Below are 18,067 nucleotides of genomic sequence, written 5' to 3' on the forward strand. Positions count from 1 at the left end.
GAGGCAGCAGTGCCCAGGTGGGCAGCAGAGCCAGTGGCATCCTGGGCTGGCTCAGGAGCAGTGTGGGCAGCAGGACAAGGGAGGTTCTTCTGCCCCTGTGCTCAGCACTGCTCAGGCCACACCCTGAGTGCTGTGTCCAGTTCTGGGCTCCTGAATTCAAGAGAGATGTTGAGGTGCTGGAAGGTGTCCAGAGAAGGGCAAGGAAGCTGTTGAGGGGCCTGGAGCACAGCCCTGTGAGGAGAGGCTGAGGGAGCTGGGGGTGTGCAGCCTGCAGAAGAGGAGGCTCAGGGCAGACCTCATTGCTGTCTGCAACTCCCTGAGGGGAGGCTGCAGCCAGGTGGGGTTGGTCTCTTCTGCCAGGCACCCAGCAACAGAAGAAGGTGACACAGTCTCAAGTTGTGCCAGGGGAGGTCTAGGCTGGCTGTTAGGAGGAAGTTGTTGGCAGAGAGAGTGATTGGCATTGGAATGGGCTGCCCAGGGAGATGGTGGAGTAACCATCCCTGGAGGAACACCTCTCACACAAGCCTGGCTGAGGCACTTAGTGCCATGGTCTGGTTGACTGGCTAGGGCTGAGTGCTAGCTTGGACTGGCTGAGCTTGGAGGTCTCTTCCAACCTGTTTGATTCTATGATTCTATCAGTAGTAATCCAGGAGGTGTTGCATGGTTACTCCAGAAGGACTGTGCTTATGTGTTTAGACCAGCAACACTGTCAAAACGTCTCTCTGATTTCATCACAGCTGTTGCAGCCTTAGCCCATCCAGGCTCTCACCACTCTCATGCTCAACAACTCCTCCTCATGACCACTCTGAATCTCCCCACCTCCAGCTTTGCTCCATTCCCCCCAATCCTGTCACTCCCTGGCAACCTAAAAAGTCCCTCCCCACCTTTTTTGTAGGCCCCTTCAGATCCTGGAAGGCCACAAGAAGGTCACCTGGGAGCCTCCTCTTCTGCAGCCTGCACAGCCCCAACTCTTTCAGTCTGTGCTCACAGCAGAGCTGCTGCAGCCCTCTGATTCTTGTGGCCCTTCTCTGGACATGGTCCAGCATCTCCACATCCCTTTTGTCATAGGGGCTCCAGACCTGGTTTCAGTATTCCAGGTGGAGTCTCAGCAGAGCAGAGTAGAGGAGGAGAGTCACCTCCCTCACCCTTACTTGGCTGTATGTGTCTGAAAACCTTACCAGCTCTGGAACACCCCTGCCTCTGTGGATCTATGTCCCAGGGAGAGGCAGATAGCATAATTTCTTAGGGAAAAGAATTTGGGATGTGTTTTTTTCCACTCTTAGAAAGAAAACCAAAGCCCAAAGCCCAGTGTTTTCCTGGATGAGGTCCCTCTTTGCTTGGTTACTGCATCAGCTCAGTGCATCTCGTGAGAGGTTCCTGCTGGGCTGTGCAGCAAGTGATGGTAGGCTTTGGGCAGTATTTTAGGACACTGTTGATGGTTGCCTTTGTTCTGCATCAGAGTTTCTCAAGCCATGTGACATTAAATACAATTACACCTCTCTTTGTGCTTCAGGAAAGACAGAGGCTGTCATCAAAAACTTTGGCCCGCACTACAGGCGCCAGTACGCAGTGGCTTTCTGCAAGCACATACAGGATCAGCTGGAGCAGCACCAAGATTCCCAGTCCACATTCCTCAAAAGCAAGGTAGGAGGATTCTGTCCTCATTCTCCCCTCTTCTGAGACTTCAGCTGCAGTGCTGGAGCCAGCTCTGCAGTCCTGAGCACAAAAGAGTGATGGACCTGTTGGAGGAGGGCCAAGAGGAGGCCACAGCAATAGTGGGAGGGCTGGAAGCCCCCTGCTGTGAGACCAGGTTGAGAAAGTGGCTGGAGAGCAGCCAGGAAGAAAGGGACCTGGGGGTGCTGGTAGATAGTAGCTGAAGATGAGCCAGCAATGTGCCCAGGTGGCCAAGACAGCCAATGGCATCCTGGCCTGGATCAGGAACAATGTAGCCAACAGGACAAAAGAGGTTCTTCTGCCCCTGTACTCAGCACTGGTCAGACCACACCTTGAGTGCTGTGTCCAGTTCTGGGCTCCTCAATTCAAGAGAGATGTTGAGGTGCTGGAAGGTGTCCACAGGAGGGTGACAAAGCTGGTGAGGGGCCTGGAGCAGAGCCCTGTGAGGAGAGGCTGAAGGAGCTGGGGGTGTGCAGCCTGCAGCAGAGGAGGCTCAGGGCAGACCTCATTGCTGTCTACAACTCCCTGCAGGGAGGCTGTAGCCAGGTGGGGTTGGGCTCTTCTGCCAGGCAAGCAGCAACAGAAGAAGGGGACAGAGTCTCAAGTTGTGGCAGGGGAGGTCTAGGCTGGATGTTAGGAGGAAGTTTTTGGCAGAGAGAGTGATTGGCATTGGAATGGGCTGCCCAGGGAGGTGGTGGAGTCGCTGTCCCTGGAGGTGTTGAAGCCAAGCCTGGCTGAGGCACTTAGTGCCATGGTGTGGTTGTCTGGACAGGGCTGGGTGCTAGGTTGGAGTGGATGATCTTGGAGGTCTCTTCCAACCTGGTTGATTCTAAAAGATGGAAATTTAGACCAGAGAGAAGGGAGGCATTTTTGACAAGGACATTGAAACACTCTCCTTGCTGCCCAGAGAGGTGGGAGATGCCCCATCCCTGAGACTATTCCAAGCCTGGTTGTTTGGGGCCATGACACCCTGCTGTAGTTGCAGATATCCCTGCTGACTGCAGCACAGTTGGACCAGATGATCTTGAAAGCTCCCTTCCAACCCAAACTATTCCTTAGTTCTTTGAGTGTACATAAGCACTTCCCTATCCTCAAGCTGCCATACAGCTATTTTCTCCTGCATGGAATAACTATTAACTACTTCAATCACATATTTGATAGTTGTAATGTATGAAAAACATGAGCTGGGCATGCATCAGCCACTGACTGGGCTTGGTTTTCTTGTTTTCCCTAGTATCAAACACCCTCAAGTCAAGTTAACAGACAGTGTAGATCCTCAGTTCTGTAGTAGCTGTACCTGTAGCTGGTTCAGTTAGGTTTTAGGTGGAAAAGATGCCTCTGGGTGCAGGTTTAGAGGTTATATTTGAAAATTCATCTTTGTTTTGGAATTAGAAACACTGAGTCATAGAATGATTTAGGTTGGAAAAGACCATCACAATCATCTAGTTCCAACCCCCCTGCCATGGGGAGGGATACCTCCTACTAGACCAGCTTGTTGAAGACCCTGTCTGACCTGGCTTGGAACACATCCAGGCTTGGAATCTCCACTGCTTTTCTGGGCAACCTGTTCCAGTGCCTCACCACCCTCATGAGGAAGAATTTCTTCCTATTGTCTAATCTAAATCAAGCTTCTTCCAGTTTGAAGTCATTATTCCTTGTCCTGTCACTCCATGCTTTTGTTCAAGTCTCTTCTCAGCTTTCTTGTAGCCCACTTCAAATACTGGAAAGCTGCTCTACAGTCTCTGTGAAGCTTTCTCTTCTCCAGGCTGGACAGGCCCACCTCCCTTCAGGAGATGTGCTCCATCTCTCTGATCATCTTTATGGCCCCCTCTGGACCTGCTCCAGCAGTTCCATGTCCTTGTGTTAGGGGCTCCGTAGGCAGACACAGCACTCCTGGTGGAGTCTCACAAGAGAAAGAATGAGGATGATGATAAACTAAAGGTGACTTTGCACTCAGCATGCCAGCCAAAAGGTAAATTGGAACTTCTGTCTCTGAGAGATCAGGAAGTACTTTTGGAAGGCACTTCTCACTTCAGGCCACAAGAACCTCATGCATGTGGTACTTGCTTGAATCAGAGGTGTTTGTGGCTCCAAACTACATTTGAAGCCTGAAAAGCCCTTACAGCAGCCCTGTGGACATGTAGAAATCAAGGCTTCCCAAAGGGTGGTGGTGGTGCAGAGTCATTTCAGATCTCATGAACTGTTTTTGCAGCCCCCACTGGAAGCTGGCACAGTCTTATATGAAGCAGACCTGCTGCATTTTGTTGAGGACCTGAAGAAGTGGAAGGACAGATATGTTGTTATCAAAAATGATTACACTGTGGATTGCTTTGAGACTAAAGAGGTAAATGCTTCTTCCTCTTAATGTTCTTCTGCACTGCTCTCAAGTGAATTTGCTGCTGCTGCCTGTCTTTTAGCAACGTGAGATGAGATGTCCTCAGCGAGGCAGCTCCAGCCTTGTGGACCTGGCTGGAAGCTCTGTGGTGATAGCTGAAGGTGCAACCAAGCACCTTATGTTGGCCATATACATTTGCAGCACTGCCAAATCCTTTTACCAACCCTTTGAAGCCTCCTTTGCCTGTCACAGAATGCTCTTACCTGTCGTTTGCAGTACATCCTCATGCCTCTGCACTTGGCTCACAATGGCAGCTTTTGGGTGCCTTTAAGTTGACTCCAGTGAAGCTTTTCATTTGACAGCTGCTGGAGCCAAACTAATCCTGGCTGACTAATCAAACAAATAGGGATTAGAAGAAAATCCCATCCTTCTCCCCTCCCTTCTTTCCTTGGCTCTTCCCCACAGCTCATAAGCACTGACAGGACACTTTAAAATACATTTTTCTACATTTAACTGTGTTTCAGGTTTGACCTATCTAGGAAATGTAGCTAAACTTCAGTCTGACAAAAACATCTTCCCCTTGGGGATTGTCCCTGTGCATTAGCTTTGTCCTTGAATTGTATATTTGATGTTTTCCTTCTCCTTAAATCTCTGTTTGACTCCTTCTCTCTTGTTTTCCCAGGCCTACCAGAAAGGAGCCAGCCCTAAATATCATGTTTTTCCTGCAGGAGGCAAAGTGCTGACTTCAGAAGAAGATTACAATTTGCTGTCTGATAAACATTTTCCAGATCCTGTAGGTAAGCCCTGCTTGATGCTGAACCATCCAACCTCAGGCTCCATTTCCTACACAGACCTCTTGGGCAGGCTTGTAGGCTGGGCTTTAAACTGATGCAACAGAAGATGTACACAGAGGTTTGTCTAAGGCAAAGGGCAGCTCCAGAGTGGACATACACAGAAGATGCTGTAAGCTAACATGCAGAGCAATGCTGCCTGTCTTTCTTCCCCAGCATCCCAGCACAAAGCTGCTGGAAGCTGTGCAGCAGCAGAGCAGGAACCACACCACCATTGTTCCCAGGCTTTGTTAATATCCCTGGTTTATTTGTTTCCATTTTTAGATGCCAGCTGCCTTTGTTGACTCACAGCTGATAATAAGTCCCACAAAGAGGGCAGGAAGGTTGTTGCTGCTGAATTTGTTGTTTCTGGGACAGGAACTCCTGTGGTCCTGCCTGCCTGCCACCATGACGGTGGAGAAAATTGGGGCTTTAAGGAAGCAGATCTCGTGTGGCAAAGTCAGACTGGGAAAATGAGGAAAGGGATGAGGACAGTATGTAGACAGGGATTATTTTTAACTCCTCCCAGTTATGACCTTGGGAGGTGACCCCCTCATACACCTTTATAAAGGTCTTGGGTGGTCAGAAGGTAGCACGGGGCAGTGGTGCCCTAAGGCAGTCACCACAGCTCTTCAGGAGTTGGGGTTGAGCAATATGGACCAGCCCAAGGCCACTTTTGAGCTTTCCATGGCTCTTCCTTCACAAAGAATGGCTCAGTTAGGCTTTTACAGCTCTTCTTCCCTTCTCTGCAGTGCTGAAGACCTTCTGAGCTGAACCTCTTGTGGCTGGGGTCTTGAGGTGTGGCTCTGAGAGATATGATTGAATTTGGTCACTGTCTCACTTCTAGTTTAAATTTCCCAGAGACTCAAATGTAGTTAACAGAACCAATAACAATTATAGGATGCCTCTCCCTCTCCCCACCTTTTTTTTTCAAAGAGAAGGAATTAGATGTAGAGAGGAAAAGGCAAACCACACCCAAATAAAATAGTCTCACTTCAATTTGGGAGTTAAAAGAGAAAACATAATAAATAAAAGGTATTTGAGATGGGAGAGTTACAAAGAGATATAGGGAAGGGAAAACAAGATACAGAATATATCTATACAATCAGATTGATGGCAGTGGGACTTTGTCCACCTCGTGGATTGATGGCCAGGGGGTAAAACAAAGAGCAGCAGGAACAGAAGGGTGATGCTGTCAAGCAGGGAGGTAGGGCAAAAGAGAATGAAATGGGAAGTTCCTCTGATTTTATAGGGGTCTAGACAGGAAGTTGGAGTGGGCTAACCACCACATCTGGAGTAAGGCTTGGACCTAGCCCCAGGGATGAGTCAGGAGGACCTGGGGTCAAGGGTAAGACCACTCCCCCAGGAGGGTTAACCCTTTACGGTCACCATAAATAGTGTTGTACAGCATCTCCTCTGCTCAGGGACTAAGGGCAGGTGGAAACTCAAGTTGATTAATGCTCTCTTGGCTTCCCCTTCAAGGGCTTGATGTGACAGTTCATATGACCATCTTGCAGTTGTGCTTGCAAAGCCTGGAGGCAGGAAACTGCTGCTCTTCCTACATGGTTTCATGCAGTTTGCTCCTATATGGAAGACTCTGTGCTTCAGTATGGTCTCTATATGTAGTGGAGACCAATGCTGACAACTTTACTGCCAGGAAAACATTTTCCCTAACAGCTACAATCCAATGAAATAGTTTATGTGGAATTTTCACCAAAACATGCAGTTTATGGCCACCTTGAATACCTCAAGTTGATGTGCTATAACACAGAGCTGAGTGGTGCCTGCTGCCTGCTGCCTTTGTTCATCCCAGCTGTGTCCCCAGGCCCTCTGTGCCCCATTCATGCATTCATAGAATGGTTTGGGTTGAAGTGACTTTAAAGATTGTCTGGTCCCAACTGCCCCTGCCATGGGCAGGGACACCTCTCCTAGACCAGGCTGCTCAAGGCTTCATCCATCCTGGCCTTGAACAACTCCAGGGAGGGAGTATCCACAATCTCCATGGTCAACCTCTTCCAGTATCTCATGAGCATCACTGTAAAGAATTTCTTTCTAATCTCCAGTCTAAATCTGCCCTCTTCAAGCTTCAATCTGTTGCCCCTTGTCCTATCACTATAAGACCCTGTGAAAAGTCCCTTGTGAAAAGCTCTCCTGTAGCCCCTTTCAGGTACTGGAATGCTGCTGTAAGGTGTCCCTGGAGCCTTCTCTTCTCCAAGCTGAACAACCCAAACTCTCTCAGCCTGTTCACACAGGCGAAGTTATCCAGTCCTCTGATCATCTTTGTGTCCTCCTCTGGACCTGCTCAAACAATTCACTGTCCTTCTTGTGTTGAGGGCCCCAGAACTGGGTGCAGTGCTCCAGGTAGGGTTTCACAGGTTGGTTGGATCAAAAAGGAGGCTTGATTTTTCTCATGTCTCATTCTTCCCTGCTTGCAAAGGTCTGTTCTCTCTGCTACAGCAAATCCCACCCTCAAAGCCACAGATTTCAAACAGAGCTGTGTTTTCTGTGCAGGGTCGAGTGAGAAGGAGATGTCTCAAGGCTTTGTTCAGCTGCCCAAGGAGTTCCCTGTGTACCTGTGGCAGCCCTTTGCCCGACACAGCTACTATTGCTTCCCAGAGGCAGAAGCTCAGAGGCAGTTCAGTGCCGTGCTGGGGGACTGCGTGAGACATGCAAACCACGGTGAGTGCAGAGAGGACCTCTTGCTGGTCCTTGTTCACCTCTGGGAAGATTTAAACAGAAGTCAAAAAGCTGTTGGAAAAGGCAAGTCACTTCTGAAAGGTGCCCTGAGGAATGCATTCATGAATCAGAGAATTGTTTCGGTTCCAAGAGACCTTTAAGATCAGCCAGTCCGACCATTAACCCAGCACTGCCAGGTCACCACTTAACCATGTCCCTCAGCACCACATCTACATGGGTTTTTAATCCCTCCAGGGATGGGGAGTCCACCACTGCTGTGGGCAGCCTGTGCCAGGGCTTGACAACCTGTTTGAAGAAGAAATTGTTCCTCATATTCAGCCTAAACCTCCCCTAACAACTCCCATCCCCCTTCAACCTCCTTTCAGGGGGTTGTAGAGAGCCAGAAGGTCTCCCCTCGGCCTCCTTTTCTGCAGGCTGAACAACCCCAGCTCCCTCAGCAGCTCCTTGTGAGACCTGTCCTCTAGACTCTACCAGCTTTGTTGCCTTTCTTTGGGTGTGGCCCAGCACCTCAACGTCCATCTTGGAGTGAGAGGCCCAAAACTGAACCCAGTATTCTTGCATTGTTGGGAGCAAAGTTAGGTGGGATTTGAGCTGCAGTGTGGTAAGCTTGGCTAGAAAACATGGGAGTTGCTTTGAAAGTGGCATACCCCTCTCTGTCAGCATCCAGTGTCATGTGTTGTTCACTAGCTACAGCAGGCAAAGTCCCATCTCATTCACAGCTGTAGTGGCCAGGTTTGTCCAAGGTGGATGAAGCCTCTGTGATTTTCAGTTCTGACTAGCCTGGTTCTAGCTGCAAGAGTCATACAGTATGAAAGTGCTCTGGATTTTGGAAAGCCAGCCCTTTGCTCCTCACTGAGGTCTGGTGAGGAGCTGGGGATACAATCAAGTTTTCCTGGCACTGTCAACCCTCCAGGACCTGAAGTCTGTTCATTAGGTTTGGGAGTTTTCATTTCTCTCTTCTGGAGCAAGTGCAGCAGGCTTGACAAAACTTCTGGCAGACTTTTTTTCCCCCCTTAAAGTTCAGCACATCACTCTAGGGGCCAATTCTGAATTGGCAGAAGTTGGGACTGGATGATCTAATAGGTCTTTTCCATCTCCAATGCCTGTGAGTCTGTGCTGGATTATATTTCATGTGTCTCAGCTATTGCTCCTTTCTGCATCTGTCCCAGCATTTATCCCTCTCAGCTTTTCCTGTGGTCAAGGTTTTATCTGACAGAAGATGCTTAGTGACACTGAATCATAGAATCATAGAATCATAGAATCAAGCAGGTTGGAAGAGACCTCCAAGCTCATCCAGTCCAACCTAGCACCCAGCCCTGTCCAATCAACCAGACCATGGCACTAAGTGCCTCAGCCAGGCTTTGCTTCAACACCTCCAGGGACAGCGACTCCACCACCTCCCTGGGCAGCCCATTCCAATGCCAATCACTCTCTCTGCCAACAACTTCCTCCTAACATCCAGCCTATACTTCCCCCAGCACAGCGTGAGACTGTGTCCCCTCCTTCTATTGCTGGTTGCCTGGCAGAAGAGACCAACCCCACCTGGCTACAGCCTCCCTTCAGGTAGTTGTAGACAGCAATGAGGTCTGCCCTGAGCCTCCTCTTCTGCAGGCTGAACACCCACACCTCCTTCAGCCTTCCTCACAGGGCTGTGTCCCCTTGTTCTATTGCTGGTTGCCTGGGAGAAGAAGCCACCCCCCACCTGGCTACAATGTCCCTTCAGGTGGTGCCTTCCTCAAGGCTCACTCTTTCTGTCACACTGTTTTGGCTCAGCAGCCTAGCTAAAGACAGGTCTGAATTAAGACCTGCTGCTACCCTAGTAAAAGCAAAGAGCTTTTACAGCTAGGGAAGTGGGAGCCCATAATTTCTGGATTTCTTGGAATTATAAACCATCTCCTGGAAACCCAGGTGCTGCAAGTGGAAAAATGATCACTGACAAGTAACCTTAACTCTGCCCTGGGAGTGAACTTCTTCAGGGATTGTTTTTTTCCCCCTGAGGACTTCATATTGATTTTTATTCATTCTCACATGCCTGAAAAATGTTACTTTATTCACCCTTTTCAAAGCCTTATTTGCAATCTGCCTAAGCACTCAGATGTCCAAACAATCTAACAAAGTTACAGGCATGTGCTGTGGGTAATGAGCCTCATGATACAAAAATTGGCTAGGCTTTTGCATTAGAAGTAATTGAAAAGGAGAGAAGAAATGTGAAAAGTCCTTCATGCTCTGTTGTGGAATATAATTCAGTGGGAGAAGGAGCAAGCAGCCAAAGCAGCTCTTGCTCTGCCTCTTCTGAAATGTGCCAGGACAGATTTGGCACAGGCAGGAGGAAGACAGATGTTATGGCTGATCAGAAGTTGCCTTTCTGTCTTTTCTAGAATGCATCATGTCTGGAAAAGAATAACACTGCAGTTAAGCAAACACAGAATCATAGAATCAACCAGGTTGGGAAAGACCTCCAAGACCTTACACTCCAACCCAGCACCCAGCCCCATCCAGTCAACCAGACCATGGCACCAAATGCCTCATCTAGCCTCCTCTTGAGCACCTCCAGGGATGGCAACTCCACCACCTCCCTGGGCAGCCCATTCCAATGCCAATCACTCTCTCTGCCAACAACTTCCTCCTCACATCCAGCCTCGACCTCCCCCATCACAACTTGAGACTGTGTCTCCTTGTTCTATTAAACAACACATCTGTGTGTGGAGGGGCTGATTAAAAGTCTGGTTTCTCCCAGGCAGCAGAATTAACTCTCTTGCTGAGCAGAAGGCTGGAATGAATCAGCATGTGGAGTTGTCCTGGCATTCAGCTATTCCCTGTCCTTAGAGCTCCTTTGTTCTAGATTGCTGGTCCAGCCTGTGTCTCTGGGGTTTCTGGGCAGAACTCATGGTCAGGAGAATAACAACCAAAGCATTGGGATTTAGTGCTCACTGCTTGTAAATATGATTCAGTTGTATGGATTGCAGGTCCTCCTCCCTGCCTCCTCCAAATTTTCCTGTTGGATTTACCAGAGAATTACAGAGTGGTTTGGGTTGGAAAAGACCATCGAGATCATCTAGTTCCAGTCCTCCCTGCCATGGGCAGAGACACCTCCTACTAGACCAGGATGCTCAAGGCCCCATTTGAGATTTATTGCATTGTTAGGGGAAGGACCAAAGCGAGGAAAAAGGAAGGATCAAAGTGGATTAAAGAGGAACAAGTGTGAGATAACAGAAGGACAAGAACCAGAATTGCTGTCTGTTTGAGTTTTGATGATTCATCATGAATTCAAAAGAACAGCAGCCTGAGACAAAACATATCTACTCTAACACAATAAAGGCTGCAATTGATCATCTTAAAGATCTCTTCTAACCTAAACAATTCTGTGACTTTCATAACGACTTGAGAGAGTGATTGGCATTGGAATGGGCTGCCCAGGGAGGTGGTGGAGTCGACGCCCCTGGAGGTGTTGAAGCAGAGCCTGGCTGGGGCACTTAGTGCCATGGTCTGGTTGATTGGACAGGACTGGGTGCTAAGTTGGACTGGATAAGCTTGGAGGTCTCTTCCAGCTTGGTTGATTCTATTCTATTCTAACTTCTTGCAGCAAGAAAGAGAAAATTCTGCCCATAACATTACTTTCTTGGTGCCCTCCATAAGTTTTGCCTCACATGAGTTTTCTTTAGGTTCTTTGCTAACTGTTCTCTGTTAGCTACCAGGAGCCTCTTTGCAGCTATCTATGGAGGTCAGACTTTCCTCAGTGCAGGATTTGATGGAATGCTTACCTTTAAAAACTTGCCAGTTGTCAAAGAAGTTGTGCCTGAGTGGAGTGTGGCAGGAAGTGGTTTCATATTTTCCTCCAGTTTCCTAGACCACTACTCCCAGTTTACATGTGGGCTGTAGCATGCAATTCATTCATTTGCCTTTACCTCCATGATCCCTCCACTTTCAACCACAGCTTGGACTTGCTCTGGTTCCTTCTCCATCCCCATTCTCTTAGTGAGATGGTGAGAAGTGCACACCTCAAGGCCACTGTAGTCAGTGGAGACCACCAACTGTCTCTACTCTAGGCAACTGTGGTTGATGGAGCCACCGACTCTCTCTACTCTGGGCCACTGTGTTTTGTGGAGCCACCAACTGTCTCTACTCTGGGCCACTGTGGTTGCTGGAGCCACCAACTGTCTCTACTCTGGGCCACTGTGGTTGCTGGAGCCACCAATTGTCTCTACTCTGGGCCACTGTGGTTGGTGGAGCCACCAACTGTCACTGTTCTGGGCCACTGTGCTTGGTGGAGCCACCAATTGTCTCTGTTCTGGGCCACTGTGTTTGGTGGAGCTCACAGCTCTATCTACTCAAGGCTCCTCTACTTGGTGGAACCCACAAACCCTACCTACCCTAGACCACTCTACTTGGTGGAACCCACAAACCCTACCTACCCTAGACCACTCTACTTGGTGGAGCCCACAAACCCTACCTGCTCTAGGCCACTCTACTTGGTGGAGCCCACAAACTATATCTACTCTGGGCCACTCTATTTAGTGGAGCCCATGAATGCTCTCCCAGTAGGTGCTGGGGCAGAGGGAAGCCTGTATGAATAAGAAGGAAAATACAACTTAGCTTAGTTCTGGGAGGTGCAGAGTTTCACTTCATGATTTGAGTCTCTTTCATCTGATTTGATTTCACATCCTTATCGTGTCAATCACCATCATGACACAGGAAGCTGAGGGACTTTCAAAACCATATCCTGTCAGCTCCAATTTCACCATAAATAGCACCCAAAAAAAAAAGAGTTTAGAGAAATAAATGCATTAAAGAAGCACAATGAAGAACTACCTCAGGCACGAAAGAAGTACAAAATGTACTTTTCACAGTATCACAGTATCACAGTATCACAGTATCACCAAGGTTGGAAGAGACCTCACAGATCATCAAGTCCAACCCTTTACCACAGAGCTCAAGGCCAGACCATGGCACCAAGTGCCACGTCCAATCCTGCCCTGAACAGCTCCAGGGACGGCAACTCCACCACCTCCCTGGGCAGCCCATTTTAAGCTCATTCAGGGCATTCTGTCACAGCTTGCCTATGGCAGGACAATTAGGGTGGCTTCAGATCTTTATTCTCTCTCTCTCTCTCTGGCTTTTAGGCTTGCCATTGGCTGTGTCCACATTTCCTTTTTCAGCTCTTGGGTTAGCTGGTAGGTGTTGTTCTCATAATAAGAATCATTGAATCAGTCAGGGTTGGAAGGGACCACAAGGATGAGCCAGTTCCAATCCCTCTGCCATGCCCAGGGACACCCTACCCTAGAGCAGCCTGTCCACAGCCTCAGCCAGCCTGGCCTTAAACACCTCCAGGCATGAGGCCTCAACCACCTCCCTGGGCAACCCATGCCAGGCTCTCACCACTCTCATGCTCAACAGCTTCCTCCTCACAGCCAGCCTGAACCTACCCATCTCCAGCTTTGCTCCATTTCCCCCAGTCCTGTCACTCCCTGAGAGCCTAAAAAGTCCCTCCCCAGCTTTTTTGCAGGCCCCCTTCAGATGCTGGAAGGCCACAAGAAGGTCACCTGGGAGCCTCCTCTTCTGCAGACTGCACAGCCCCAACTCTTTCAGTCTTGCCTCATAGGAGCAGTGCTGTAGCCCTCTGAGCATCCCTGTGGCCCAATTAATTAATTATTTCTAGCTTGCCTGTGTTGCATACATTTAATACACACAGGGCACAGCAGCTCTCAGACTATAATTGAAGGGAATGACTGAACCACAGCATCGCAGCATGTTAGGGGTTGGAAGAGACCCAAGGAGATCATCGAGTCATCCTGCCAGAGCAGGACAATCCTATCTAACACAGATCACAGAGGAACACATCCAGACAGGCCTTGAAAGTCTCCAGAGGAAGAGACTCCACAACCTCTCTGGGGAATTCCCAAAAGGACTTTTCAGATCTGATGTGCAAACTTCCATAGAAATATTGATGCTGCCATCACGTCTGAGGGCATTTTGCTCTGCAGGTCTTTGACAAGGCTTGTGGGGTGCCATAACACTCATGAAAGATTTTAGGGCACAATTTAGATGTTTGGGTTTTTTTTTTGCTTAAAATAAAGTGTTTTGTTTGGTTGGTTTTTTTCTCTATCTGGGAAGCTTTTGCTCTCCAACACCAGTTCTTTCAATTGGCTTTTGCTTTTCCAGTAAGCCTGCTTGCCTCTACCATGGGTAGGATTTTCAGTCTGTAGGAGTGGCATTCATTCTGAAACACCAAGATGATGAATATGTTAAAATCCCAATTGCAGTTACAGTCTTCCTAACTCTCTCACCTTCATGCCTTGGGCTGGTTTTCTGTTTCTTCTCTATGAGCAAGATTACCAAAAGAGCCTTGTGCCCACCACACAAGCCTGTTTCAAGAGCCATGAAGAATATCCATTTCATTGAATGACAGAATGGTTTGGTTGGGAGGAACCTTTAAAGGTCATCTAGTCCAACCCCCCCTGCAGTCAGCAGGGACATCTCCAACTAGAGCAGGTTGCTCAGAGCACAGTATCACACAGTATCACAGTATCACCAAGGTTGGAAGAGACCTCACAGATCATCAAGTCCAACCCTTTACCACAGAGCTCAAGGCTATACCATGGCACCAAGTGCCACGTCCCATTCAATCTAACCTAGAATGTTTCCAGGGATCACTTTTGCAGGTCTGAGATTTTTTTATCCATGCTCCAGCTTCAAAGGTCAGCAGCAGAAAACTTTTTTACGTGCAGCAGAGACACAGTAACTTGGAAACTGTCAGAGATGAATGATGTCCAATGGCATCCTGGCCTGCATCAGGAACAGTGTGGCCAGTAGGACAAGGGAGGTTATTCTGCCCCTGTACTCAGCACTGGTCAGGCCACACCTTGAGTGCTGTGTCCAGTCCTGGGCCCCTCAATTCAAGAAAGATGTTGAGGTGCTGGAACATGTCCAGAGAAGGGCAACAAAGCTGGTGAGGGGCCTGGAGCACAAATCCTATGAGGAGAGGTTGAGGGAGCTGGGGTTGTTTAGCCTGGAGGAGGCTCAGGGGTGATCTTATTACTGTCTACAACTACCTGAAGGGAGGCTGTAGCCAGGTGGGGGTGGCCTCTTCTCCCAGGCAACCAGCAACAGAACAAGGGGACACAGTCTCAAGTTGTGCCAGGGTAGGTACAGGCTGGATGTTAGGAGGAAGTTCTTCACAGAGAGAGTGATTGGCATTGGAATGGGCTGCCCAGGGAGGTGGTGGAGGCACCGTCCCTGGGGGTCTTCAAGCAAAACCTGGCTGAGGCACTTAGTGCCATGGTCTGGTTGACTGCATAGGGCTGGGTGCTAGGTTGGACTGGATGATCTTGGAGGTCTCTTCCAACCTGGTTGATTCTATGATTCTATGATTCTATGATTCTATGTCGTGGTTCTTTGTGTGTGTTTATACACTGCACTCATGTTTTAGATAGTGAAACACAAAGCTGCTGATTCTAGCAGAAGGAAGTTCCTTCTAATGAGTCTCGTGCTGCTTTTGAACAGCTTTAGTGCAGCCCTTGCATGCTGCAAAGCAAAGAGTTAAACCTGCTGCTTGTTGGTTTGGTGGTCTTGGAGGGAACCTATGCTGCAAACCTCAATCTGCTATAAATACAGAGGATTATTGTAGGGTTCTGTCCTGTTTGGAAATGATCTCATCTAGTTTCTGTTAGTGGTGAGCAGCTTCACACCACATGATCTATGAGTAAGATGATAGTGCAGTGCTGTTCGGAAATCATCGGAGCTGTGAGGCTGGTGCTTCTCAGACTCAGGGCATTATACTTCATTCTTGATGGGGATAATAGTCTGAGAGGACTCCAGTTTGAAAAAGTAAATATGTCCTTCACAGAGAGAGTGATTTCCCATTGGAATGGGCTGCCCAGGGAGGTGGTGGAGGCACCGTCCCTGGGGGTCTTCAAGAAAAGACTGGATGAGGCACTTAGTGCCATGGTCTGGTTGATTGGATAGGGCTGGGTGCTAGGTTGGCCTGGCTGAGCTGGGAGTGCTGCAGGAAAGAGCTCCCCAGCTCAGGAATGGCTCTGTAGATGGAAGTGCTGCAGGGAAGAGCTCCCCAGCTCAGGAATGGCTCTGTGGATGGGAGTGCTGCAGGAAAGAGCTCCCCAGCTCAGGAATGGCTCTGTGGATGGGAGTGCTGCAGGGAAGAGCTCCCCAGCTCAGGAATGGCTCTGTGGATGGGAGTGCTGCAGGAAAGAGCTCCCCAGCTCAGGAATGGCTCTGTGGATGGGAGTGCTGCAGGAAAGAGCTCCCCAGCTCAGGAATGGCTCTGTGGATGGGAGTGCTGCAGGAAAGAGCTCCCCAGCTCAGGAATGGCTCTGTGGATGGGAGTGCTGCAGGAAAGAGCTCCCCAGCTCAGGAATGGCTCTGTGGATGGGAGTGCTGCAGGAAAGAGCTCCCCAGCTCAGGAATGGCTCTGTGGATGGGAGTGCTGCAGGAAAGAGTTCCCCAGCTCAGGAATGGCTCTGTGGATGGGAGTGCTGCAGGAAAGAGCTCCCCAGCTCAGGAATGGCTCTGTGGATGGGAGTGCTGCAGGAAAGAGCTCCCCAGCTCAGGAATGGCTCTGTGCATGGGAGTGCTGCAGGAAAGAGCTCCCCAGCTCAGGAATGGCTCTGTGGATGGGAGTGCTGCAGGAAAGAGCTCCCCAGCTCAGGAATGGCTCTGTGGATGGGAGTGCTGCAGGAAAGAGTTCCCCAGCTCAGGAATGGCTCTGTGGATGGGAGTGCTGCAGGAAAGAGCTCCCCAGCTCAGGAATGGCTCTGTGGATGGGAGTGCTGCAGGAAAGAGCTCCCCAGCTCAGGAATGGCTCTGTGCATGGGAGTGCTGCAGGAAAGAGCTCCCCAGCTCAGGAATGGCTCTGTGGATGGGAGTGCTGCAGGAAAGAGCTCCCCAGCTCAGGAATGGCTCTGTGGATGGGAGTGCTGCAGGAAAGAGCTCCCCAGCTCAGGAATGGCTCTGTGGATGGGAGTGCTGCAGGAAAGAGTTCCCCAGCTCAGGAATGGCTCTGTGGATGGGAGTGCTGCAGGAAAGAGCTCCCCAGCTCAGGAATGGCTCTGTGGATGGGAGTGCTGCAGGAAAGAGCTGCAGGCAGGGGGATTACTTCCGAATTCTGGTAGGCTGGCGCTGGGCGTTGTGTCAGGATCAGCAGTTCTTTAATTAAAACCCGTGCTCTGTGAGCTCAGGCTTCTGGAGTCTGTTTTAACACTTGCTCATCTACATCTGTTGGCCTCAGCCTCTTGTGAAATGTCAGCCAGAAAAGCTTAGGTTGGTGTCAGAGGTTCAGCTGGCTTTGGCAGAGCAGTTTGTCTGCAGTCAGTACACCCTTTCGCTGTTACTAGCAATGGAAGTTAGCAACTCAGACTGCAGAAAGAGCCCAGATGGGAGAAGGAGATTTACTGGATTGCAGTAGGGCCACTCAGTTTGTTTTGGAGAATGACATATTCCATTTTTACACCTCATAAAACATCCTGACTGTGGTACCTTGGCTCTCTAAAAGCTGCTGTGTCCAAAAATCAGTGAGTCCCAGTCTGCAGGCTTAGCCAAGAGGCCAAAGGGAGCTGTGAACTGCTGGTGTCTCAGTAGAGCAAACCACCCTATCAGTTCTGGAAGAAGGAAAACTCTCTCTGTCTGGTTATCACATCTGCCTGGGGGCCCACTAGGAGCTGAACAAACATTTCACTGCTCTTCCCAAACACAGACTTTTCCATGTGTTTGCACTAAATGAGCTGTGCTGCTGCTTCCATCAAGAGTCAAGTTGTCACCAGGGCATTTGTGAAGGGGGTAAATGATACTGTCTGTCCTCAAACACTTAGTGGCACTCCTGTTGTTTGATGACACTAAGCTGAGAGGGAGTGCTGATCTGCTTGAGGGTAGGGAGGCTCTGCAGAGGGATCTGGACAAGCTGGATTGATGGACTGAAACAATGGGATGAGATTCAGTGAGGCCAGGTGCCAGGTCCTGCACTTGAGTCACAGTAAGGCCATGCAGTGCTAAAGGCTTGGGGAGGAGTGCTGAAAACTGCCTATCAAGAAAGCACAAGGCCTGTCTGGACATGGTCCTCTCTGATCTGTGCTAGATTGTGTGCTCCTGCTCTGGCAGGGGGGGCTGGACTTGATGATCACCTTCAATCCCTTCCAACCCTTAATATCCTGTGGTCCTGTGTTGGTTTACAGCCAGCTGAAGGCAAGCCAAGTGCATACCCAGGTGGCCAAGAAGGGCAGCAGCATTCTGGCCTAGATCAGGATTAGTGTGGGCAGCAGGACTAGGGCAGGGATAGTCCTCCTGTACTCAGTACTGGTGAGGCTACACCTTGGGTATTGGGTTCAGTTTTGGAGCCCTCACTGTAAGAGGGATGTTGAGGTGCTGGAGTGTGTCTAGAAAACAGCAACAAAGCTGGTGAAGGGTCTGGGGAACAGGTCCTGTAAGGAATAACTGAGGAAGCTGGAGCTGGTTTTGCTGCAGAAGAGGAGGCTGAGAGGAGACCTTCTGGCTCTCCACCATTCACTGAATGGAGGTTGGAGCC

The 18,067-nt window shown here is 49.5% G+C and overlaps 1 protein-coding gene across 1 annotated transcript in view; it reads left to right on the top strand.

Moving 5' to 3' along the window:
* The window catches only part of NIBAN1 (niban apoptosis regulator 1), an 81,271-nt gene that overhangs the window by 35,983 nt on the left and 27,221 nt on the right, over window positions 1–18,067 (top strand). Inside the window, exons 2-5 of the mRNA XM_064148070.1 lie at window positions 1,514–1,644; window positions 3,887–4,018; window positions 4,692–4,806; window positions 7,351–7,518. Coding sequence (XP_064004140.1) covers window positions 1,514–1,644; window positions 3,887–4,018; window positions 4,692–4,806; window positions 7,351–7,518 — 546 coding nt within the window. The remainder of the gene's footprint in view (window positions 1–1,513; window positions 1,645–3,886; window positions 4,019–4,691; window positions 4,807–7,350; window positions 7,519–18,067) is intronic.

The sequence above is a fragment of the Pogoniulus pusillus genome, chromosome 8 (genome assembly GCF_015220805.1).
Source record: "Pogoniulus pusillus isolate bPogPus1 chromosome 8, bPogPus1.pri, whole genome shotgun sequence".
Classification (NCBI taxonomy): Eukaryota; Metazoa; Chordata; class Aves; order Piciformes; family Lybiidae; genus Pogoniulus; species Pogoniulus pusillus.